The sequence below is a fragment of the Terrapene carolina genome, unplaced genomic scaffold (genome assembly GCF_002925995.2).
Source record: "Terrapene carolina triunguis isolate 2854851 unplaced genomic scaffold, T_m_triunguis-2.0 Scaffold88, whole genome shotgun sequence".
Lineage (NCBI taxonomy): Eukaryota > Metazoa > Chordata > Testudines > Emydidae > Terrapene > Terrapene triunguis.
Window position 1 is genome coordinate 18,253,170 of NW_020664439.1, and position 24,927 is coordinate 18,278,096.

Below are 24,927 nucleotides of genomic sequence, written 5' to 3' on the forward strand. Positions count from 1 at the left end.
TGTGTGTGTGTGTGTGTGTGTGTGTGTGTGTGTGTGTGTGTGTGTGTAAAACTTTATTTTTTCCTATAAAACTACACATCTGCAGGGGGAAATGAAGGATGGGAAATTTAAAAGCCATTGCTTTCTAATAATTGCAATTTATAATCTGACATTTCTCTGTGTGCGTGCATACATGCGTGCGTGCATGCATACATAATTTTAAATAAAATATGGATGCGGAGGGGAGAAAAGAATTGGGGAAAAACAATTAATAGCCATGAAATAGATAATTTGATAATACAGATTCTGTATTATACATTTTTATTTTGAAGATGATATAATTTAGGCTAAAGCAAATTAGAGTACCTTTCCATCTTGGGGGAATTTATAGTCATTACCCATCTATATAGTTAAATACTATACAGACCTGAGATGAGTGATTGTCTAGTCTCTCCAGTCTTAGCTACATGTTAACTAACAACCACTTTTCCTAGTGTAGACATACTCTTGCTTGGTAGCTCCCATGTCACACCATTAGTTCTGTTAACAGGGTAGATGAGTCTTTAATTTTAATGTTAAAGAGAAAAAGGGGGGGGAATCCCTCCCTTCTCCCCCTCTCTTCCCCCCCCGCCCCCCGAAATATCTTTTAGGCCTCCTTTATGCATCAGAGAAACAAAAGCACAAATTCACTAATGTGGACATGAAAACAACGAAACACATACATTGTAGTATGGTTAAATGCAGATGTTTCAATATTATTGTAAACTATTACCCAATTGGGGGTAATACCGGACAGTGGTGTTCCATTGTGGAGCTCATCTGGCACCAATGGCCTAGGGGTCTAGAAACCTGAAGGAACCCTATACACCTTCAGGCCTGACAAGGGACCTTGAGTGGGAGTCCCAATTACTCCCCTCCTTCACATTGGAGGTAGGAGAGATAAGATAGCGGGAGTCACCAGCTGCATGAGACAGAGGGAAACCCCTCAACACATATGGCTGTGCCTGGGATCGATGCCCAGGCAGCCTGCTGAGTTACATCAGACAATTTACCCATCAACCACACTGGAACCTGCCAAAGTTGCAACATGTGTAATTTAAATCCCCAAAACTAGAAGGGTGCTGGATTAGGCCATTAGTAAAGATTTTTGACTAACAGAGTTTAAACCCCATAAGAATAGCTAACTGACCTTTGTTAATTTATAGAAATGTTGCCTGTCCTTTTGGAGAACAGCAGAAAACTTTTTTGGGGGCTTTCCAGAAAGTGCCAGCCTAGAGCAGACAGAACAGATAAGGGAGTGCCTCCAAAACTGAGTACTGGGGAAATCAGTATTTTTCAGAATCCTGATTTGCAATGGAGGCTGAATCAATCGCTCTATACATTGGCATGACACCTTCAAGTGTGGTGTATCTAACATTAAAATTAAAATACAATTGTGTACTTGTACAAAATGTTTGAAAATCAGTATAATCTTGGTGTGTGGTGTTTGATATTAAAGTTGTACTATTTGACACGATAAAGAAATTACTTTATCAAAATGTCACTTGTACAACTGCACCACCTGTTGGCGTAGAATTAAATTACAGACAAAAGCCAAGAAAGAATCATATAATAATTATACAGTGATAATAGGGAAAAGCAACATTAGAATCATAATCAAAAACTAGGACCCTGGGATTTTGAGACTGGGAATAAAATCCTGTGTTTTCCAGATTTTCAGATTCTCCTTTTGTTTTTGCTTTTCCAGCTTGCAATTTTTGAATTTATATACAATATAATTATAACATGATTTTTCCATAGCTGCTATTGTGTACTTTCAAAATAAAATTTATCCTAGTTTTTTTGCTTGGGTAATGTATTCTCTACTGAATATTTTTCTTCACAGCTTTCACTTTTTGCTCTATTTTTGTTTCGTTCTAGACCATCCGTAATTTCTGCAGATGAATGTTACTCATCTTGTAGCAGTATTAATGGGTAATTAGAATAAATGTAACCTAGATTTAAAATGAGAATTCAGTTTTTTAAAATGCTGAATAAACCAGTATCAGCATTTGTAACAATCCCTGTTCTCTCCACCTAGCCCACAAATACTATTACTCCACACATCTCTCACCTGCAGAAAAGACCTGAGAAAATGTAAGCCTTGCATTATGTCCTGATGGTCTACTGAACGCTCATACCTTCAGTTAAAGATTTTTTTAAAAAATTCCTTTAATCACCCATATCTAGTTCTGAAGTTTTTTTTATCTTAACTTTGTTAAAACCATTGACAGCAGGGCCAGATTCAGACTGGTGAGTTAATATACACTGGAAAATTTCTTTGTCATTTTACCATACTGTGATATTAATCTAGTTCCTTAAACAGTAACTTTTAACATAGTATTTTACAATTGTCTTGTTGTTTTCAGGTACTTACTACAACCAAGAGAAAATGGAAACAAATCCTCTAAAACTGATGATCTGGGATCACTTAGACTAAATGTTTGTTATACTGAAGACTATGTACTTCCATCTGAGTACTATGCTTCTTTAAGAAATTTGCTGCTAAAATCACCAGATGTTCAGGTACTTCTTTTTGTTTTAGAAGAAACAGGCAACAGATCTAGGGCCAGGTTATAACCTTCTGCACATGCTGCTTTATGGGAGTAAGGAGACATGACTCTTCTCCGTAGTCTACCTGTACCATGACTGTGTAAGCACCCAGTGAAGCCAGTGTTCCTGCTCCTCCTGGGTGGGCAGCACCTTGACTCCCAACCTGTCCCTACCCTTAGCCCTGGCCAGTACAATGAAGCTGGAAGAGGGCAAAGTAATCTGTAACAGCTACAAGGCTTTCAACGGTTACTTTCTCCCTGGAGCAAGGGGGGAAAACAGAGACCCGATTTGGACTCAGAGTACGCTAGGACAGATGGTCTAATTTATAAGGCACTGGATTGGAATTCGAGGACCTGGGTTCAATTTGTTGCTCAGCCACAGATTTCCTTTGTGATCCTGGGCAAATCACTTAATCTAACTTGTGCCTCAGTTCCCTATCTGTAAAATGGGAATAGCACTTCTCTGCCTTATAGAGGTGGTGTGAGGATAAAATCCATTAATGATTGTGAAATGTTCAGATGCTACTGTGATGAGGGCTAAAAAAAGAAAGTACCTGGATATGACCCTTGAGCAATGCAACCATATGCTGCCATTTATTCAGGGCTTGTAGCAAAGCCGCAATCTAACCCTTTAGAAATATTATTTATAATGAATAAATGTAGAATTTTTAATAGTGGGTGTCAATGTATTTGAAGGTACTTAAGCCACTCTGAGCAGATAGTATCTATTTTCAATAAGATTCTTTTGTAGACTTGTAATTGGCCTAGTGCTAAGTTTTCTTACAAAACTGGTGGTATCTGCAGTCTTGTTGAGATCTAATCTTTTCCAGGTTGTGTTCAGACTGTATAAGTAGTATGTTAAACTGTTTTCATCTTGGTTTTACCTTTATTTTTGTTACAGCCAGTCTCTGCTTCTGCTGCCTACATTCTGGGTGAAGTGTGTCGAGATAAATATGATGCTGTTTTGCCTCTTGTAAGACTATTGCTGCACCATCAAAAGATAGTACCATTTGTTACTGCAGTGGCCGAACTAGACTTGAAAGACACTCAGTATGTTTCATCTTTCCATAACTTCATGATAACATGGGGTGTTTTATTTTTAGAGTTTTAAATCATTTTATGACCAATTTTTGATAAATGGTCACTATTCATTTCTTCATTAGTTTAAGTTAACTCTGACTACATGTAATCACTTGCCATTGAATATTTCATTGTAACATCACTTGATAATACTGCTCTAGCTGAGGATCAGAATTCCCATAGAGCCCTGTTTTAGATGGGCTGGTTTGGCTGTAGTTTTTTCTTTTAGCTGTTATATAACTAAACATGACATACTAGAACAGTGTCCAACAGCAAATGGGTTTTGTTTTGTTTTTTGTTTCTAAAAATCAGTTTGGCCATTTTCTGTAAATTTTATAGGTCATTAGTCTGCAATTTGGATTCTGTTTTCAAAGATTTATGCCCAAATCTTACTTCTGTATGAGCTGAAAAGCAACATGGGTACTGTTCTGTTGAATAAGTGTAGCGATCACGTGCATGTGGAGTTCACGCTCTTCTATGCATCTTGAAAACTGCACCATGGAAGTTTAAACCCCCCACTTTTGGTGGCATGGGGTCTGACACAGGGAGCACCAACAATAGGGCCTATTGGTATGCAGTTACATATATCCATTGGTCAATCCACTGCACCCATATTTTAGGACAGGGGACATAAAGTAACACACTGCTATAGCCCCCCAGAGAATACAGGAGTGGCCACCAAGGTGCTGTTATGTGCTGTGGAGCTGGGAAAGGAAGAGAGTCCATTACCACAGAGGTCATCTCTGAAAAGTGTACTTATTCCAGTTTTGCGTAGGGTGAGAAAATCTGGCCTATATTTAGGCTTGACAGAATTCAAATTGTATTATTTTTTCTAATTTCAACGATTTGTAGTGGTTATCTTTTTAACTTCTTTTTACAGTTGCTGGAAATTAAGGGGGTTGGGGTTAGGGTTAGGGCAGCACTGATGGTAGGCCTGTAGGGGGTTCTCCACACTGACAGCAGGGCTACAAGGGGCTCCCTGCACGACCAAAGGACCCAAGACACTGAGGCGCAAGGTGCAGGGGAGGCTGCAGTCCTGGTCCTGCAGAGCAGAGATCTCTGGCCAGGATTATAAGGATGACAACGAGCCGCTGGCCGCAGGGTGTTGCTGAACAGTTCATGTTCAGGGACGACTCCCACATTCCTGCTGTGAGTGAAGGGCAGGATGAGCCTCCGGCTGCAGGGGAGGCCTCCCCCCTGCTGCTGAATGGATCTTGCCCATCCTCCTTGCGGCCCTGGCTGGGATTCTCTACTCTGCCCTGCAGGACTGCAACCTTCCCCCGACCTTGTGCCTGCAGGGTTCAGGTGTTACCAGCCCTGTGGCTGTGCAGGGAGCCCTCTGCAGCTCAACTGTCGAAGACCCACTCCCATGACCGCAGGGCTGCAGAAGGTTTCTCTGACCAATCCCTATGGGCACAAGCTGTGGTGAGGGGCTGGGGGGCTGCAGGCCAACTGTTACCAATGATATTTTATTTTGTCAATTTGTGTGTCAGCTGAAATTGACGTTTACCAACAAATGTCATTTGAAATCAAATCCTAATAAGCCCTATCTATATTTTAAGAATCTGGCTGTATTTTAAAACATTAACACTTTTAAAAGTGTAATTCTCATATAACTTGCGTAACATTTTTAGTGTGCACATATTTTTCTATCATAATTGATCATTGTAATTTAAAACGGATTAAGTTGGATTTATCAAACTAGAAACACCTCTTTTACAACTCAATATATAGCTAGTTTGCATTTATATTCAACAGCTACATCCAAAGCACATCCCTAAGTGAAATATTTATTGGCTGAAGAGTACTAAATCTATATTTTAGTAGCATATTCTTTAGCTATGTGTTCATTGTTTTGGAATTTTCTCCGAATGCATTTTTCTCACAAGCTGCATAGAGTTCTTTCTTTATTTTAGAGTGTCCTAAATTGTACATTTTAAATTTTGTTATGTTGATAATTTGAATGAGTGCAGTAATGGGACTAGTTTTTATTGTGGAGGAGGGGCGGGGGGGTTATTGCTGCTTTTTCTGTCCCTCAATGTTCTCGGAAACCAGATGTTTAATCTCAGTGGGCAATTTCTGGTTTAAATATATTAAATGTTTTCTAACACCTGTCTAAACATTTATTTATGTAGTAGAAGCATTAGAGATGACTGCCATTTAATGCTAATGTTCCTTAGATGTATTGCCTTTTTAGTTTAAATGATTTAATCTCTTTTGTTACAGAGAAGTAAACACAATCTTCAGAGGAAACACCTTAGCTACTCGATGTCTAGATGAGATGATGAAAATAGTGGGAAAGCACTACTTAAAAGTTACTTTAAAGCCAGTCCTAGATGAGGTATGGGGTCTTATTGCAGATATTTGCAGTAGTATGATGAGACTCTTGTGGTACCATCTCCCATCAATATGTAGTTTCCTACAGCTCTTTTGTATAGAGAATATACTAAGTACTCGGATATAATAGTAGCATGTGCGCCAGGTTATGGTTCTTTAGCATATTTTAATCTATATACCAAGTATTATGGGCTAAGTTGCTTGTCCAAGCCTACCGTTTCACACCCCACAGACGCTCCTGGAGACATTCTGCCAGGCAGTCAGAATTTCAGCAAGAACAGAATAAGAACAATGGTTGTTGCACCACCCTCTAACCAGGTTCAGTAATTCTACTGGTGGGCACTGCGGGATAGGGAGGTCCATCATGGCAGAATAGTCCTTTGCCCTAAAAGCACAGTGACTGGCCCTTGTATATATGCACGAGAATGGGGTAGGCTCCTTGCATGCTGCCCCCTCCTTCTGGAACATGGAGACACTATTTACTATTTTGCCCTTCAAGTCTAGGACTTGGTTTTTAGCTGATTTATTTAATATCTGAATATGTTGGGAAAATTGGTATATTAAACAGGTTAATCTTTGTGCTTTTTGTCACTTAAAAAAATTAACCAAAAGGCTTTAATTTGTATTGTTTCAGATATGTGAGTCCCCTAAACCCTGTGAAATTGATCCCATCAAATTAAAAGAAGGCGATAACGTAGAAGTTCACAAGGTAAGTGTCCTAATTTTTTTGTTTCCACCCTAATGAATTTCCTAATTCGTATCTAAGTTTGATACAATTGTATAAAAGATGAGTTTCATTTTAGCTCTGTTTCTGGTATTGGTATTATTCCCTTGTGACCTTGTTTCTGCACTGTTACTAGTACTAAAGTGTATTGTCTTGTATTTTTTTGTTTGTGGCATCAGCAGAGGACCCCCTATTGGTTGCTCTTCATTTCAACCATTACCTATCTTTCAAATTTCACATCTGAATTCTTTTTAGTACAGCAGGTGATATATTGACTGCTTCTGCTGTTCACTGAATGAAGCTTTAAGCAAAGTTAACGCTTCACTTGCCAGTGTTACGATTAAGCCACACCAGTTGGTGACATCCGCTAAAGGCAATTGCATCAGCAAAGAATTAAATAACTCTATGGTGAGGACTGTTGGGAAGTTATCCATCTTGGCACCAGGCCTCTGTATTGCTGAAAGACAGTTCAATGTGTTCTTGCATTATATATCCTTGTCCTGTATTGCAAGAAACCAGCAGTGCACTTTCCAGTGGCCTTATAATTCTGAAATTCAGTGCGGATTACCAAATTACCTCTTAACAGTAACAACTTGTTGTGTACTAGAATTACGTAGTTGAAGAGGTCACCTGTATTTATGAATGGGCAATGTGTCATATATACCATGCTGTTGTTTGTCTGTAGGAATAAAAAAGTGCTCTGTTGTATTTAACAGTAACATTAACATTCTGAAAGAATATACCTGTTTTTTATCCTTTTAGGAAAATCTACGTTACTATGTCGATAAAGTATTCAGTACAATTGTACAGTCAAGTATAAGTTGCCCTACCTTAATGTGTGATGTGTTTTATTCTTTGAGACACCTGGCTGCCAAAAGATTTCCAAGTAAGTGTGTTTAAAAAACCTCTTCATTAGAAATTGAGAAATGCTTTTTTCATTTAAGCATCTTTTGTGATCTCCACATGCTGTTTACCAAGAGTGAAATATTTTAAATTGACACTTATTCTCTCTAGTGGTTTTGTAAACGGCTCTTGCTTTTCCTAGACTGTGTAGTGTATTTTGTTAACCGGTTAACCGAACGTTCTCTGCCTGGCATATTGTAATAAAACAATATTGGACAGCAGCAAGAGCTTTAACTGGGTAGGCAGCAGTACTGCTGAAAAGGATCTGGGGGTTATAGTGGATCAAACATTGAATATGAGTCAACAATGTGATGTAGTTGCGAAAAAGGCTAATGTCATTCTGGGGTATATTCACAGGAGTGCCATATGTGAGACATGGAAGTTAATTGTGCCACTGTGCATGGCATCGGTGACACCTGAGCTGGAGTATTGTGTCCAGGCTTTAGAAGGATGTGGACAAGTTGGAGAGGGTTCAAAGAAGAGCAGCAAAAATTATAAAAGGTTTAGGAAAAAACTGAGCATGTTAATTTTGGAAAAAAGAAAATTTAAGAGAGGGGAAGGGACCTGATAAGTCTTCAAATATCTTAAGGGCTATTATAAAGGGATGGTGATCAATTGTTCTCCATGTCCACTGAAGGTGGGAGAAGCAGTAATGGGCTTAATCTGGTTAGATATTAGGAAAGCACTTTATAACTATAAGGCAAGTTAAGCACTGGAATAGGTTACCAAGGGAGTTTGTGGAATATCACTCATTGGAGGTTTTAAAGAACAGGTTAGACAAACATCTGTCAGGGATGTTCTAGGTAAACTTGGTTCTGCCTCAGCATGGGGGGGGATAGACTTGATGACTGTTGGAGGTCCCTTCCAGCCCTACCTTTCTCTCTGATTCTCTGATTTCTTGATGCACCAAAGCAGCAGAGCTGAGTGTTGCAAGACAGTAGAAACATGTGGATAAAAACTTCAAGGGACCTGCAGAAATGCAGAAGCAATACTGAAAGTATTTTAATAGTCAAATAACTGCCATAAAAAAGCACATCATGCTGTAAAGCTGAAGCTAAATTTACTTTTGCTTCTATGTAAAATACAGCTACTCCAACATATATTAGTGCCAGACGCAGTTCCATAGTTAAGGTAGTATTGAGTATTTTGCGGTTAATGTAGGGATTCAAATAGTTTGTTACATATAAAGAATTCAATATATCCTATCCAAAATTAAAGTACTTATTCTTTGAGTACAGAATGAATTTTCTGAGAATTTAAATAGGTTAATTGGTTGTGAATTAACTTTCCTTTTTTAAAAAAAATGGATCCGTTAAGAAATTTAACACCCTGTGTCAGATCACTTTCTGTCCAAATGACCTTAATACTGGAATAAAACAGGCTATTGGAACTTCCTGTATAGTTAAAAATCAGTGACATCTCATGCATTGCTACAGGTGAAGACCATTTATCCTAACAAAGAGGTTTGTGTCATTATTCATAACTGAAAGTTGTTTATTCAGCAGAGGCTGACAAATGTTCTACAGAGAATTCCATGGAGAACTGCTCTCTTTCAAAATGGCTGTTCTGTCCTGCTATTGTCAAAGACTCTGAGGACACAGATGCTCTCAGTTTAAGATAGTACCTCGATATAACACGACCCGATATAACATGAATTCGGCTATAACGTGGTAAAGCAGTGCTCCGGGGGGGAGGGCTTTGCACTCCGGTGGATCAAAGCAAGTTAGATATAATGCGGTTTCACCTATAACACAGTAAGATTTTTTTTTGGCTCCCAAGGACAGCGTTATATCGAGGTAGAGGTGTACTTTCAAAATGGCCGCTGTCTCACATCGTTCCCAGTGTCAGTGAAACCAAGCTGCCCTCAGTGAATACCATGGTCCCACTATACTGTTAGGCATAAAACAGTAAAAACGTCAGAGATTGTAAATATCCCCAAAACTTGTAAATGTAGCGTTAAGGTTAAATCTAAACATATTAAGGTATGGAAATAAATAGCTATGGCACCAAGCATCCTTGATACCACCCACTGGTGACGAGGAAAAAATGGTGCTTAGTGAGAAATGAGTTTCTCTCTTAATCAGTTTTATCTAATCTGAGACTAGAAAACTTTTATGTACTAATCATAATTATATGGCTTCATGGTTTATACGATGATATTACAGGGTGGGATTAAGGTTGTTTGGATGTCTTAACTACATTTGCATATCTTAAAAGAAATCCAAACATGGTAAATTTTAACCTTAACTCTGAATATACTAGTATACTATGCTAGCCCTAGTGTAGATGGGTCATCAGTTGCCACAAGCATTTTTAACTCTGCAAATTAGACATGCTCAGCGCAGGGTCTAATCAATATGGTATGTGACAGCATCTGTGGCAGCCGTGTTGCTAACCCTGGTGGAACTAAGCCGGTGTTGGCAATAATGGAATATTTTCTGCTCATCATTGCCACCTTTTCATTTCATGCGCCTCATTAGTTCTGTTCTATAGAAAAATAGTTCTCTTCCCTATTGATGCTGTCTCCCTACAGTTTTTATTTTGACTGTCTTCACTGTTTCCTTGTTAAGCTTAGTTTGTTACATTTCATGGTTTTTCTCTGCAGATGACCCTCATGTACAGTATTCTGCAGTGAGCAGCTTTGTGTTTCTTCGTTTCTTTGCTGTCGCTGTAGTCTCACCTCATACTTTTCATTTACGACCTCATCATCCAGTAAGTTTTTTGTAAAGTTTTTTGTATCACTTTTACTCATAATCTGCAGATCTCTTTAGATAGAAAGATGTATAGAGATAAGCGTCTCTCACTGGCTGTACTCTGCAATTCAAAAAGAAAATCAGGATACTAATTTTCTGTAGGTTGGGTTTTTCCCTTCACACCTGGCTAAAGGAAACCATGGCTGTGTGGCTTTGTGGGAGGCATTGGCTAATAATTTATAGTGGGAGCTCTTAAATGGGATGGAGCTGCTTTTAATGGAGGATATGTTTCGGGGTCTATTAGAGGAAGGTGCTGCTCTTTGTGGAGATGAAATCTTAGTGGGACACTTTTTTCAAAGGCAGAAATGGCAGTTATGAACCTCCATCACTCACTCACTCCCTGTATGGAGTTAGGCTTCTAAATGTCATTTGTGCCTTTGAAAATCTCCCTCCTCTCCCCAGTCTCTCAAATAGAAGTTGCAGGAAGAAATGCTTTCTGTGATGGTATTGGGTAGCTCTGATTTATGCACTCATGTGGACTTTACTTATTCTCCTGTACTGACAGATGTTCAACATAATAGCAAAAATTGTACATATTCTATCCATATAATCTGGTAACCATATTATAATTGTAATATGGGACATCCCCATCTGAATTTTTGTACATAAATATTTAGTCTAAATTTTACATTGGAAAATGTCAAAGCATAGGAATAAGCTATTATATGTAAGCGGTAATTCAAAGGAGAACATAACTCTTTGAAATCTCCCCCTGAGACTAATTGATATTTAATAATTTCATACATATATTGTACATGCACTTGGTGTTTTCAAAAGAAAAATCTACTTAAATAAATTTAGCCATTAGTCCAAAGACATTATGCAGAGAGAGGCAAAGTGACAGTAAATGACACCCGTATGGTATGAAGACCCATCAATAGAATTAATACTTGGAGTTGTAAAGGGGCAAAGAAAGTAGATTTCCCAAGGCCACAGTTGGACTCGTATGTTAAAATGTGCAAGCTAGAAATCATCAGTAAATAGTCAAATTGGTTAAATATTTATTTGGAAGACAGAATAATAGCAGTGTGCACGTGACAAGCCATTAAGAAAAATCGCATGTAAATATTCAAGAGTGTGTGTGTGTGTGTGTGTGTGTGTGTGTGTGTGTGTGTGTGTGTGTGTGTTTTGTGACAACCTACCCAACTTCTTGTTGGCTACTGTGGCATGGTGCAGCATTGATGCCACCTCTGTTTCCCTCTTAGCCTCCCCACACAGGCCTATTGCTGGGACTATGTAAAGTAGAATTCTCTAGTCCAAAGAAAACATGAAACAAAATGGCCTTTTGCCCCTCCTTGGCTACCAGTCTACCTGCTGCCTCGCAGAGTGTTGATCCTCTAGTCTTTCTCCCTGGAGGCCCAGCTCCTACGTGAGCTGCTGACCCCCGGGGCTTTCTCCATGAAGTCCTTTCCCCAGTCTGGTTCTTCCCTGGGTGGATCCTTGGTCATAGTCTGTCTCCACTCCATCTGCCTGGGGTTGGCCTTTTCCCAGGCCTACCACAATAGAGGTCTGCTCCGACCAAGCGTGACCCAAGCCTGAGAGGGTTGAGTAGTTTTCCAAACTGCCCCAACACCGAACCTGAGTCAGCACCACCACTACCCTCCTGCACCTGGGGTTGGCACGGCAGCAGCTGCATTCGCAGGCAATTGTGTGCCCTTGCCCTGCTCCTGCCATCTGCCACCCCTGGTACGCTGTGTGGAGTGAAGGGCTGTGACTCCTTGGCAGACTTGCTCTGCAGCACACTCAACACAGAGGTGGTGGTGGCTGGCCCGAGCAGGTCAGGCAGCTGCTGCACCAAGCACCTGGGCAGGAGGAGGAGAGCCAACCCAAGCACAAGAGGGTCTGGTTATTTTCCTACCTGACGTTTGTAATCAGATCCCATCTGGTTTGGGTCATGCTGCAGGACTCTTTCACACAGAAGCCTCCTCCCCTGCCACTCTCTCCCTTCAGTCATAGGGGATGTTGCTCATCAGTCACAGGCGAGGCTGAGTCTTGCTCCCCTTAAAGAGACAGCCAGCCTGTGACAGTATACATGTATTTATATAATATAAATATGCCTCTAAGTTTAAAAAAGAATTGGGATTGAGCCATAAAACTCTCCATTTCTGACATTCATCAGCAACGATAAATTATGAATAGCGTCTCTTACAGATGGGTACAGTTGTAATTGACTGCGTTTTTCAGGTTTTCTCAGAAATACCAAACAGTGTTGTAAAGCTGTGTTAGCTTTTTACTAGAGCTGGTTGAAAACTTTCTATCTAAACCATTTTTCAACAGAAAATTGGGGTTTGAACTAAACTTTTTTTGGCTTTCTGTGGAAAATTCCATTTTTACCACAAACAAAGAAAAATTATTTAAAAAAAACCTGTATGTTTTGAATTTTTCAACAAAAAGTTGAAATTTTCTAGGGGAAATACCCATTTTCCCACCAGTGTGTTGGGGGGAGAAAAGAAAGAAATCGCAAAAATCCTAAAAACCAACAAGCATTGAAACATACAGAAAAAAATCCTACCAAAACAAAATGTTACTTTGCACACACAGCTCTCTTTGGGAGAGGATTAGAATGAAGGATAACACCTGGCAAGTTGTTAGTTTAATGCACTACTGGAAGGCACTCAGATACTACAGTGATGGGAGCAATATATGAACCTGTATATAAGATGTTTAAGTTTTCTCATGAGAATTTACATTACTTTCTAGCTGGAAATAGTGTGATAAATCAAGTAAGATGGCCGTCTTGCCAAATCCCTATTTTGAAATCCAGGTTTTGTAATTGAGTTGCCTAAAAATGTAAAGGGACTCTTCAATTTGTTTCCTAAAATTATTTATTTTAGGATGCACAAACTTCTAGAACGTTAACTCTTATATCAAAAACCATCCAAACTTTGGGGAGCTGGGGAAGTTTGTCCAAAAGCAAGCTTGTAAGTATATTAACATTCTTACGTTGATGTATTTGTTTCACGGATCTTCTTGTTAGACATCAATTTATACGCTTATCTTCTCTTTTAGTCAAGTTTCAAGGAGACATTTATGTGTGAGTTTTTCAAAATGTTTCAAGAAGAAAAGTTTACAGAAGCTGTTCAAAAGGTACCTACTATGTAAACAATATTTGGCTCTTTTTAATGCCTTTGAGAGCAGGCCAGACTTAATAAAATGCCTATGATTTAAGATGTTTCCTTGCAATTCTCTTTTTTTAGAAATCCAAATATTCTTATGTGCAATCTGTTTTTAATAAACCATAGATGTGAAAAAACTGCCGAAGCAAATTTTTGGAGCTATAATCCAGCTCGCCATCTTGGCTGGAAATGACTAAGCTGAGGCTTGAACAATATAAAATATGTTTAGATTTTAGATATCTAAAATTTAGATATTTAAAATAAGTAGATTATAGAATGTTTATATATGAAAATTGTATTGAATTTAAGCTTAAAGATCTTAGCTTCTTAAATATCTCTGGATGATCTCTGAATTGATATAGTTTAATAGGGTATATATCTTAAGCTATTATAGTGATATTACTTCATCCAGAGGTTTGTTATGAATGGTCTTATTACTGAAAACACTAGATATAAAAATACATCTCTACTCAATACATAGATTTTTGCCTCTTTGCTATAGTTAAATGGAGAGCAGCTCTGAACTTTCTGTATGGATGTTAGAGCACTTAGAACAGTCAAGCTTTCATCAGATTGGTTTGAAATTCGGTATGCCTCCATGTGGACACAGGGTATGGTTAGTGATCCAAATACGGGGCTGTTTGACCAAGGGGTTACTCAGAGACAAGCCGGGGGGGAGGAGGGAGGGAAACAACGCTTTTCCTGAAGCAATGATAATTTCTGGCAGTGGTGGTTTTTGCTCATGGACAGAGATAAAACTAAGGCTCAGATCATCACCTCAGATACTCTAGTGTACCCCGATCAAAGTGCCTGGCACCCAACAGTCCTTTGGGGGAAATCACATGAAAACATTATTTCAAAAAGGGGTTGCTTCTCCAGTTAGGCATGGTAAGGCACATTCACCTATTTGTGCACCTAATAGATTACACTGTGCATGTGCAGAGAACCTATCTGGGAAACTGTATCTACACCACAGGTTCATGAGTGGCTCTAAGAATATGTTATGGTCATTAAGTCCAAGCACCACCCCAGGAACTGAGAGTTTGAATCCAATTTGGGGTAAAAATCTGAGGTTTAAAAAAAGCAGGCATATTGCTCCAATCTGCCTCTATCAAAGTGTTATTTTATTTTTATTTTGGAAAAATGTATTCCGAATACAGCGGAATAGTCAGAAGAGGCTTAAATTTTTTTGAAAGGAGAATAAACTACACAAGCAAATGCTTGCTGGGAGGGGAGGTGATAAGGCATGGAAGAGTAGGTAGGAATAAGGGGAGAGGGGGTTGAGGGAATCAGGTGATGGGAACTAAGGAGAGTGGAAGGAGAGGGATGAGACACTGGAAAGAGGACTAGGGAGAATAGGGGCCAGAGGCACCTGTCATCCCACATTCCCCTCCCAACTATGTGTTTCCCCCAGCCCATCTAAAGGGGTGTGACCCTCCCTCTTCCCTGCCGTCTCTTCCCCGCCCTCCCCCCCATGTGAGTCACAGACGGGGGTGTCTGAGCCTCTCTCCCTCCCTGCTCCCAGTATGTGTGCCAAGATCTGAAAGCCCCTGCCCATCTATGGACATATGATCTCCCCAGCCCGTGGCCTCCCCCCTCATCTGACCCAGGTTTTGGGGGAGCTTGCCTTTTGGGGGTGTCTGAGCCCGTCTCCCCACCCCAATATGTGAAGCCCTGTCCTTCTAGGTGGGGAGCTTAGAACAGCCATGCTTAAAGCATGTGCCAGGAACACAGTACTGACACTGGAGTGAGGAGCTGAGAGCAGGTGTGCTTGACACACATCAGAAACTCTCCAGCATGGGGGACAGGAAGTTCACACACCTCAGAGCTGTTGTTTCAGGCTGTACCTTATCTCCAGTAAGTATTCTCTCTCCAGATAATCTCATTGAGATCAACTGGCTGTTTAATTGCTGAGCCTGCTATACTGTTGATGGATGTGTAGAACTCCTCCCTTCCATTCTCTCTGTAATGTCATGCAGTATTGTAATGGAGCACCAGTTCTGGACTAGCAAAGGTTTGGAAGCCATTCCTGTTTAAACGACAGCTCTTCCAAGTGCTCTAAAATCTGCCTGCTTAGACAGATTGTCTTGACATTTGCTATGCCTTGTGGGAGTTAGTGATCCAAATGTCGGGTCATTTGAGCAAGGGGTTGTCAAGATACAGCCTGCTGGGGAAAAAACAGCATTTCCTTAACTTCATAGATTCTAGCAACTCTGATGTTTGAAACTCACGTGGGGTGGAAATCTGAGAATGAACTATAAAGATTTGGGAAAAATGTGGTTCTATCAAGAGTGTGTTTGTTTTTGTTTGTTTTTCAAAGCATGACCATTATCCCCATTTCACTATAGCAAAATATACAGAAGTGGGAGGAGAGGAGAATTTAGGAATCACATAGAACTGTGTGGCCTAGTGGAAAGACCATTGGATTGGGACTGTTCCCAGCTCTGTCACTGACCCGCTGAGTGACCTTGGGCAAGTCACTTCATCTCTCTCTGAGCCTTGGTTTCCCATCTGTAAAATGGAGATAATGACATGTAGGGCTTTGAGATCTACTGATAAAAAGCACTATATAACAGCTAGGTCTTCTGATTATTAAGTAGCCACAGTAGCATATCAATTACAAACCCAAATGAGAACTACAACTGTCTAAATGACCACTAACCTCTACCAATAAACATTTTTTCTGTTTAAAAAACTAGGAAATTAAAAGGCAAAAAACTTTAGAACAAAGTTAAGCTTGCTCCAGGGAGAGCTTGTGCCCCTCCAGAACATCGAGTTCAGCAAGACTCATACTCTGGAAAACCAGAAAGTACGAAGTTATGGTAAATGCCTACGCCGCCTTAACTCTGCCCTCTTTGAGCAATGCCCCAATACACCCATTGCACATGCGTGCGCGCTCGTGCTCTCTCTCTCTCTCCACTGTCTGTGCTTGCCCTATGATCAAACACTGAGCCTACTACCCTGATAGAATATTACATTTATAAAATTTAACCACTTTACATCCTTTTACAACCCCTTCATACTTCCACACAAGACAACACCTAAGCTATATTTTCCCATTACCTATCATTAAATCCACAGACTGCTGTCATATCCCTCCTCACCCATGGCAAGAAGACCCCAGTGTCCTCCTACTGACGCAACATGCACAATACTGTATTGAAATTATGTAGACTGCAACCTCAAGAAGTTGTTTGAATTCTGGTCTCCATGTGTGTGTTCCACCAAGGCTGAAACAGGAGAGTTCTAGCAAGTGGTGTCTGCTTGTCCACACCTATGTAGATGCTCTCCTCGTGCTCCCTACTGAGGGTATAAGGGGCAGCGTGCACCGATGCCTCTTCAGTTCCTTCTTACTGCGTGGCCTGAGTCAGACTCTTCTAGTGTCTGGAACTGATCATCTTCTACGTTCTTGCCTGTGACATATTTAAAAGTTTTATCCTGTTAGTTTTTTCATAGTTAGATAAATAGTTAAAATTCCCCGCCCCGGGAAATCCTCCAATACCTCAGTGCAGGACTTAAATCATGTCCAGCCTTCTGGGTTGCATCCCCTGCCCCCACTCCTCTTCATTCAAGGATGATCAGCAGTGCTGCCTCTGCTGCCGTGGAGAAACTCATATCTCTGCTAAGTACAGTATCTGCCTCTCCTTGCTAGTTGAACGTGGCAGGCACGAGAACTCTTAACTTTGGAAACACCTAACAGAACGTGCCATGAGGCTTCAGTTGAATCCAGCCTGCGGTAATTCTCCTGTACGTGGACCTGAGACATCGAGGAGTGTGCCTTCTAGCTCAATGCCTTACTCAGACATGGGAATGGCTTGAATAAAGGACACTATCACCTAGCCCTTCTCATGAGAGTAAGATGCACTATCATAAACATAAGAGCAGAGCTAGACCTTAGAGAAGGGATCCCTCTCTACAGGTTGGGCAAATCTTCATGACCATGATCAAAAGGCTCATTGGAGCAATACTCTTCAACATGGACCTCGATAGCAATCAAAACAAAACACTGAGTGTCAAAGGACCCTAAACCATCATTACCAATGATAACACAGTCGAAGGGGACATCGCCGGCAGTACCACCACAGCCCCAGAAGGAACCACCAACTACTAAGAGTTCCTTTACATGAACATCTGTGGTACATGAGACTCGGCCTCCAGAATCCTACACCACCCCAGAAAACATTGTCATCCTCCCATACCCACAATCTGCCTTCCCCTACCCCCCAGCCTCCCCGGTTGTTCAGACCTACCCTCACCAGGGAGATCATCTCCCATTCCATCTTCTAGCCATGGCTTCCCAATACCTGTACCAGTGAGACCACTGATGGAACCGGACCCAGACTTCTCATCTTCCAGAGTCACACTTTCCAGTGGAACCATCTTCCCCTCCACAAAGGGAGTTCAGTCTGGACAGAGGTTCAGGAGTCCTCTGTTTTCAGCCTTGTTGATCTAATTGTGGACCTCATCCCTCAGGACCACCACACCCTTCTTTCAATGGATCATTTTGGCCTTACTAGGGACCATGGGACCTGTACACATGGCATGCAGAGTCTGTGTATTCCATAGGGAATCCTAGTACCCCTCTCTGTCCAGGGACCAACTGGAGATTCCTGAACCTACAGTGGAGGAGGAAGACTAACCAGATCCATCAGTACCACTGGACCCAAAGGTATTTCATCTTCCTTGCCTGATGTGACTTCTCTGGATAACCACATACCGTTCCAAGAACTACTGCTGAGAGTAGTAGAAGAGCCTCTTAGAGGAGATCCAAGGCTCATAACACAAGCTCTTGAACATTCTACAGCCTTTGTGGTCTAGCCAAATAGCACTCCCAGTCAACAAAGCCATATTAGAACCAGCAAGAACTGTATGATAAACACCAGCCACTTGTGCCCCTACCTCTAAGAGGGCAGAAAAGCAGTACTTTCTCCCAGCTAAGGGAGCAGAGTTCTTCTTCCACCCTGCCCCAAACTCCCTATTTGTCCAAGCAGCCACAGAAAGTTCGGACAGCAACACCCAAAGGCCACCCCTGCTGACAACATAAGAACAGCCATACTGGGTTAGACCGATGGTCCATCTAGCCCAGTTTCCTGTCTTCCAACAGTGGCCAATGCCAGGTGCTTCAAAGGGAATGAACAGAACAGGTAATCAAGTTATCCATTCCCTGTCACCTGTTCCCAGCATCGGGCAAACAGGGGCTAGGGACACTTCAGAGCATCGTTTTGCATCCCTGCCCATCCTGGCTAATAGCCACTGATGGACCTATCCTCCGTGAGCTTATTGACTTCTTTTTTTGAACCCTGTTTAGTCTTGGCCTTCACAACATCCTCTGGCAAAGAGTTCCACAGGTTGACTGTGCATTGTGTGAAGAAATAGTTCCTTTTGTTTGTTTTAAACCTGCTGCCTATTAATTTCATTGGGTGACCCTTGGTTATTGTGTTATCTGAAGGAGTAGATAATACTTCCTTATTCACTTTCTCCATACCAGTCAAGATTTTATAGACGTCCATCATATTCCCCCTTTGTCATCTCTTTTCAAATCTGAAAAGTCCCAGTCTTTTTAATCTCTCCTCATATGGAAGCTGTTTCATACCCTTAATCATTTTAGTGGCCCTTCTCAGTACCTTTTCCAATTCTAATATCCTTTTTGAGATTGGCTGACCAGACCTGCATACAGTATTCAAGGCTATGACTTTTGCCAGGAAGCTCACTGAACTGCGTGCTCTAACACCTGAACCACCATTTGCAATCTTCTTTTTAGATAAGGTATACTTATGCCCTCAGCCAAGGTTTCTCTCTAAAATAGTATCAAATTTTCACATCAGCCAATCAGTTTGTTTACTTGTATTTTCCCAAAACTGCACGCAAATTGGGACAAGCAACTGCTAAACGTATTGGACGTTAGACAAGCACTGGCATTTTACATAGCACCAAACAGTTTCAGCGACCCACTCTACTGTTCATGGCTATAGCAGACAGAATGAAAAGGTCTTCCGGTCTCGTCTCAAAGAATTTCATCTTGGATAACTTCCTGTATCGGTGTTTATGATCTGGCAGGCAATTATCCACCAGACAAGCTGACAGCTTGCTCCACAAGATCACAAGCAATCTCAACAGTGTCCTTGCGCAGGTCCTATCCAGAACATTTGTAAAGCAGTTGTTCTAATTTATTCCTCCACCATTCAGTACAGCTGCACCTAAAGCAGTGAATGCCACTGGAGTGCATGCAGATAATTCCCAGAGGCTATTGCCAGCTCCAGAGTCCGAGTTAAGATTGCGTAGGTGTTTACTTTACTCTGTTTCCTGCTTTTCAGAAATTTGAGTTTTTTGCTGAGCTTGACATTCTGAAAGGCACAAGCTAGCACCTGTCAACTTTAACTTTGCGTTAACAAAGTTTTTTTGCCATTTAACTTTTTTATATATTTGTATATTACATATACGCATAGGCCAAGATGTTAAAAATGAGCCTAAAATTAAAGTCCTAACTTAATAAGTGTCCTAACTTTAAAAAGTACTGAGCAACTAGCAGCTCCTATGGGCTTTTGGAAATCTTGTGTGTAGTTGAGAAATTTCTAATGTACTCTTCATAAATTTGTTTTCATGTTACTGACTTTTTTAAAACTGAATTCCATACAATTTACCCCTAATTACACTCTATTTACCGAAATATTTGTGTACTGCAAAAAATGGTGTTTTTATGAGAAACGCTATGGATTTGGGCAACTCTTTTTTCTTTCCAAACATAACCTATTCTCCTTGTTCTCTTTAGTTTTTAGATGAAGTGTCATCTACTGAAAGTAAAGAGCCCAGTGGCATGAGTGAACCAGTACATCTAAAAGAAGGGTAATTGAAGTGTAAATACTGTCCGTTACACAAATGTTTAGTAAAGAAATGATCTCAAAGCAAGGACATTATGCATGTCCATTTTGTATTATTTATACATGGAAAATCTGTATGAATTTTACCCCCATTTAATTACAGCAAATTACTTTATAAAATGAGCAATAATTAGAAAACATTTGTTGACATGTTGCATTGATTATATTATTTATGAAATTTGTGAAAATACTCCATTAGATATACATCAGTGATATGTAGTTTGTAGAATTAGTTAACAGCTCTTGTGGAATTTTTATAACTCACCTTATGTATTTTAGGAAGCTTATCTTATTTCTTAATGTTTTCAGTCTCTCTGTATTTCTGAAGGAATGTAATCCATGCCCTCTCAGTGGCAGATTTAATAAATGTTAAAATGTATTTCAGAATCCCATAACCTGCTGTTAGAATGACTTCACATGCTCTGCCTCTTGAGCTCTGAGACACCAAATGTACCAAAGCAGAAAAATCCTTCCCATAATTAGAGAGCATATGAAAGTTTCATTCTTAATGACTCATAGAATATTTGAAAAACATGTGGGGCAGAGGTGGCTAATGGTAAAGTAAAAATAAGTTTTGTTTGCCCATAAACACCCTTGAGTTAATCTATTTACGAGCTGTTCCTGGGTTAAAAAAAAGATTCAGTTTATATCTGGGAAGCAGATTTTTAGCAATGGAATCATCCTCTACAGAACAATAACTTCTGGCACATGCTTCTTCCTCAGTCTGAGAGTTAAATTGCCAAACTTATTTAATGTGGCAAATTGTGTACCTTTTACCCTGCCAAAACATGGGGGAGAACAATGCTTGTTCCCAAAACATACTGAATAGAAATGAGGAAGAGGACCGCTACAACAGACAAGTCACTAAACATGCTGATTCACAAGCCTTTTCAATGCTAGGGAGTTTACCCATTGCTGAAAATAAGTGTCAGCAAAGGGTGCAGCTAAAGCAGTGTTGAATGCAATTTGTTCTGGTCTGCATTTACCGTTGAATCTTGTTGAACATCAGTTCAGCTGCACCTGTTTCATAAGCTAGACAAAGCTATATTCTCTGAGAAAGATGGAAAGGAGAGAGAATCTTGTAATTGGATACACATCACCATTTTGGTAAAATGCAGGTCTCCAGAGGTATGCAACAGGCCCCTGTCCTGGGTTGGTGCTTCAAACAAGTGATGGGATTTCGATTGTCTAGCGCTCAAAGTTCTTACCTGCTAAAGAACCTCTTGACTGAGTCAGTATAAGAAAGGAAGAAGTGAGGTTTTTTACCCATGAAAGCTTATGCCCAAATAAATCTGTTACTCTTTAAGGTGCCACCGGACTCCTTGTTGTTTTTGTGGATACAGACTAACACAGCTACCTCATGATACTATAAGAGAGGGAGTCTCAAGATCTATTTTGTGAACCAAAGTCATCTTTAAACCTAGATTTTTCGTGTTTTCATTGCATGACAAATAGCTCATTCTCTCCAGTTAGTTTTAAACTAAGTTTTTAAAGCAAAGCTGTTTAGCAGGTGAGGTTTGTGCATTTATAATGTGATTTCTCTGTACAGTGAAATGTATAAAAGAGCTCAGGGAAGAACTCGGATTGGAAAAAAGAATTTCAAGAAACGATGGTTCTGCCTAACAAGCAGAGAGCTCACTTATCACAAACAACGAGGTAAATCTTAATCTGTTTTTCGGCAATTAGATTTTTATTGAACACTGCTTATGTAATTGTGCTAAGAAATGGTAAATGTGTGTCACAGCTATTAAGTGAATTTAAACATCATGATCATGTTCTTATTTATTGTAATAATAACAAAACACTAATAATTTTCAATCTTTGGCTATTTCCTTTTCTGAAGTGATTTCAGAAATGTGTCTCGGTTACATCCAATTTTGAATCCTGTTTTTTTGTTTGTTTGTTATCCACAAATATGTTTGCTTTTTTCCCCCCAGAGGTGCATGTTGCATATAGGGTTGCTCTACTCTGCATTCCAAACATTTCCCATCTGAGCTGCAGTGATCTAGTTCCTAGCCATCCTGCAGAAGGGCTTCTACAGACCCTACTATAATTCCACCCTGTTGGGTTCCCCATAACTAGCAGAGCTATCAGGGAACATTGGGGTGTTTTTACAATTTTAAAAGCATTTCTAGCTAGAGTAAAATGTGTGCTTGTGACTAAAAGTTTCCTGGAAATTGTGACAGACCCAGACGAGTAGGGTACAGGAGTCTGGTAGAGGGCAAATATACTGGTCACTGGATGAGTCGTTTTCTGTTCCCTGAGTGACCAGAGCAGGGGCTGCACTAGAGTAATCAGGAACCTGCTAGAACCAGTTAAGGCAGGCAGGCTAATTAGGACACCTGGAGCCAATTAAGAAGCTGCTAGAATCAATTAAGGCAGGCTAATCAGGGCACCTGGGTTTTAAAAAGGAGCTCACTTCAGTTTGTGGTGCGAGTGTGAGGAGCTGGAAGCAAGAGGCGCAAGGAGCTGAGAGTGAGGCTTGGTCTACACTTACCCCCCCAAGTCGAAGTAAGGTACGCAAATTCAGCTACGTGAATAACGTAGCTGAATTCGACATACCTTACTTCGAACTTACCGCGGTTCAGACGCGGTCCACACGCGGCAGGCAGGCTCCCCGTCGACTCCGCGGTACTCCTCTCGTTGAGCTGGAGTACCGCAGTCGACGGGGATCACTTCCTGGTTTGATTTATCGCGTCCAGACCAGACGCGATAAATCGAACTCGGAACTTCGATCCCCAGCCGCCGAACTAGCGCGGCAGTGTAGACCAGCCCTGAGAGGGTGTGCTGCTGGAGGACTGAGGAGCACAAGCGTTATCAGACACCAGGAGGAAGGTCCTGTGGTGAGAATAAGGAAGGTGTTTGGAGGAGGCCATGGGGAAGTAGCCCAGGGAGTTGTAGCTGTCATGCAGCTGTTACAGGAGGCACTATAGACAGCTGCAGTCCACAGGGCCCTGGGCTGGAACCCGGAGTAGAGGGCGGGCCCAGGTTCCCCCCAAACCTCCCAATTGACCTGGACTGTGGGTTCTTCCAGGGGGGAAGGTCTCTGGGCTATTCCCCAACCCACATGGTGAATCTCTGAGGCAAGAAAATCCGCCAATAAGTGCAGGACCCACCAAGATAGAGGAGGAACTTTGTCACAAAATGTACTGTATAATGTACAAATTAGTTTGACTACTTTATAGACTATTACTTGTTTATAGAATAACAAGTGGAAAAAGGTCTACAGAGCAATCAATTTCTTCATCTCACAGAACTGTCCTTAAGGGTTTTCACCATTTAATCAAGAGTCTTTACAATTTAATCAAGGTATCTGTTGAGCAGAAATCCAGAATTCAGGAATCTTCAGTTCATGAGCTGCAGAGCCTAATTTTGATTCAGGAATCAAAACTGTCTGTTTTTGTTATCAACCATGAAACCTTGATTTCTGCCTTTACGCTATCTGCAGATCTATCAAAGAAGATACTGTTACCTGTGTGATACTGTGAAGGAAGTGGTCTACAGGTGACAGAACTGTGACCTATATACATTTTGGAGGAGCACTTAGAGACACATTGACAGACATGACTATAATTGTCAGTTATGAGTAACAAACAGGTTTCTCTTGATGCTAGCCAATGGCCCATGAATAGGCATTTATATGTTCTGAATAATTGACTGTACTCATTACATCCTTAGTGTTGCCTGATGAAAGCTATATAAGCAACATGAATTAGGAGTTCATACATGATACCACAGCTAAGAGCTAGCTTTCATGTGTTTGTCTCTTCCTATGTTCTTTGCTACTCATTCACAATACACAAGGGTAAGGATCTCATCAGTATTTTCCTGATTATTGACACTTTGCCCATCAAGTGGAGGAACTGCTTTCCTAGTCTTAGAGTGTTTCTAGCTTGCTTATCCTGAATCTTCTTTCACTCGTTGTCTTCACACAGTATGTGTACGCGTGCTAATTTAACTAACACACATTTTGACCCATTAGAAGTGTTGGATTTCAAAAGGACGTGATACAGTAAAGTCTTGGTTTCTACACAGGAAGGCTTTCTCTCTGCCATTCGTCTGTTGCATAATGGCATCTGATGAGATTTGGTCTGTTAATCACAATTCAACTTCTCACTTCAATAAAAGAACAGTGAACATACATAAGAAGCAGGTTGAACAAGTATTGTTTAATTTATGCAACACTACAAACAAATGAATGAGAAACAAATGTTTCACCTGTCCATAATGTCTGTTTTTGTGCCTCATTTCTGAGCCCTTTATTCTCATATCACTAGTGTTAAACCTTTTGATTAGTTTGTCCTTTGTCAACAATGTGGATGCATATCTGTGAAATCTCAACTTCTAGTATCAATGCGCTGATGCCAGGAAATGATTTGTAGTCTGATTCATTCTTGTTATCCATTCACAAATTTATGCAGACAAAGAACCAATTTACAACATTCCAATCAAAAATATCCTCACTGTGGAGAAGCTTGAGGAGAGCGCCTTCAATAGGAAAAATGTGAGTCAGACGTAGCTTTTGAAATAATAGATTCATAATTCCTGAGGAGTTCTTGAAGAAAT

The 24,927-nt window shown here is 40.5% G+C and overlaps 1 protein-coding gene across 4 annotated transcripts in view; it reads left to right on the forward strand.

The window, feature by feature from the left end:
• The window catches only part of RASA2 (RAS p21 protein activator 2), a 101,706-nt gene that overhangs the window by 69,199 nt on the left and 7,580 nt on the right, over positions 1 to 24,927 (forward strand). For 3 of the 4 annotated variants that reach the window (XR_003369710.2, XM_024210966.3, XM_024210957.3), the window contains exons 10-20: positions 2,388 to 2,544; positions 3,472 to 3,620; positions 5,877 to 5,991; positions 6,622 to 6,696; positions 7,474 to 7,597; positions 10,220 to 10,326; positions 13,202 to 13,288; positions 13,377 to 13,454; positions 20,253 to 20,326; positions 21,911 to 22,017; positions 24,783 to 24,865. Coding sequence is in view for 3 of the 4 variants with exons in the window: in XM_024210966.3 (XP_024066734.2) it covers positions 2,388 to 2,544; positions 3,472 to 3,620; positions 5,877 to 5,991; positions 6,622 to 6,696; positions 7,474 to 7,597; positions 10,220 to 10,326; positions 13,202 to 13,288; positions 13,377 to 13,454; positions 20,253 to 20,326; positions 21,911 to 22,017; positions 24,783 to 24,865 (1,156 nt within the window). In the remaining variant the exon portion in view is untranslated. The remainder of the gene's footprint in view (positions 1 to 2,387; positions 2,545 to 3,471; positions 3,621 to 5,876; positions 5,992 to 6,621; positions 6,697 to 7,473; positions 7,598 to 10,219; positions 10,327 to 13,201; positions 13,289 to 13,376; positions 13,455 to 20,252; positions 20,327 to 21,910; positions 22,018 to 24,782; positions 24,866 to 24,927) is intronic. The other variant, XM_024210979.3, reaches the window with a different exon arrangement.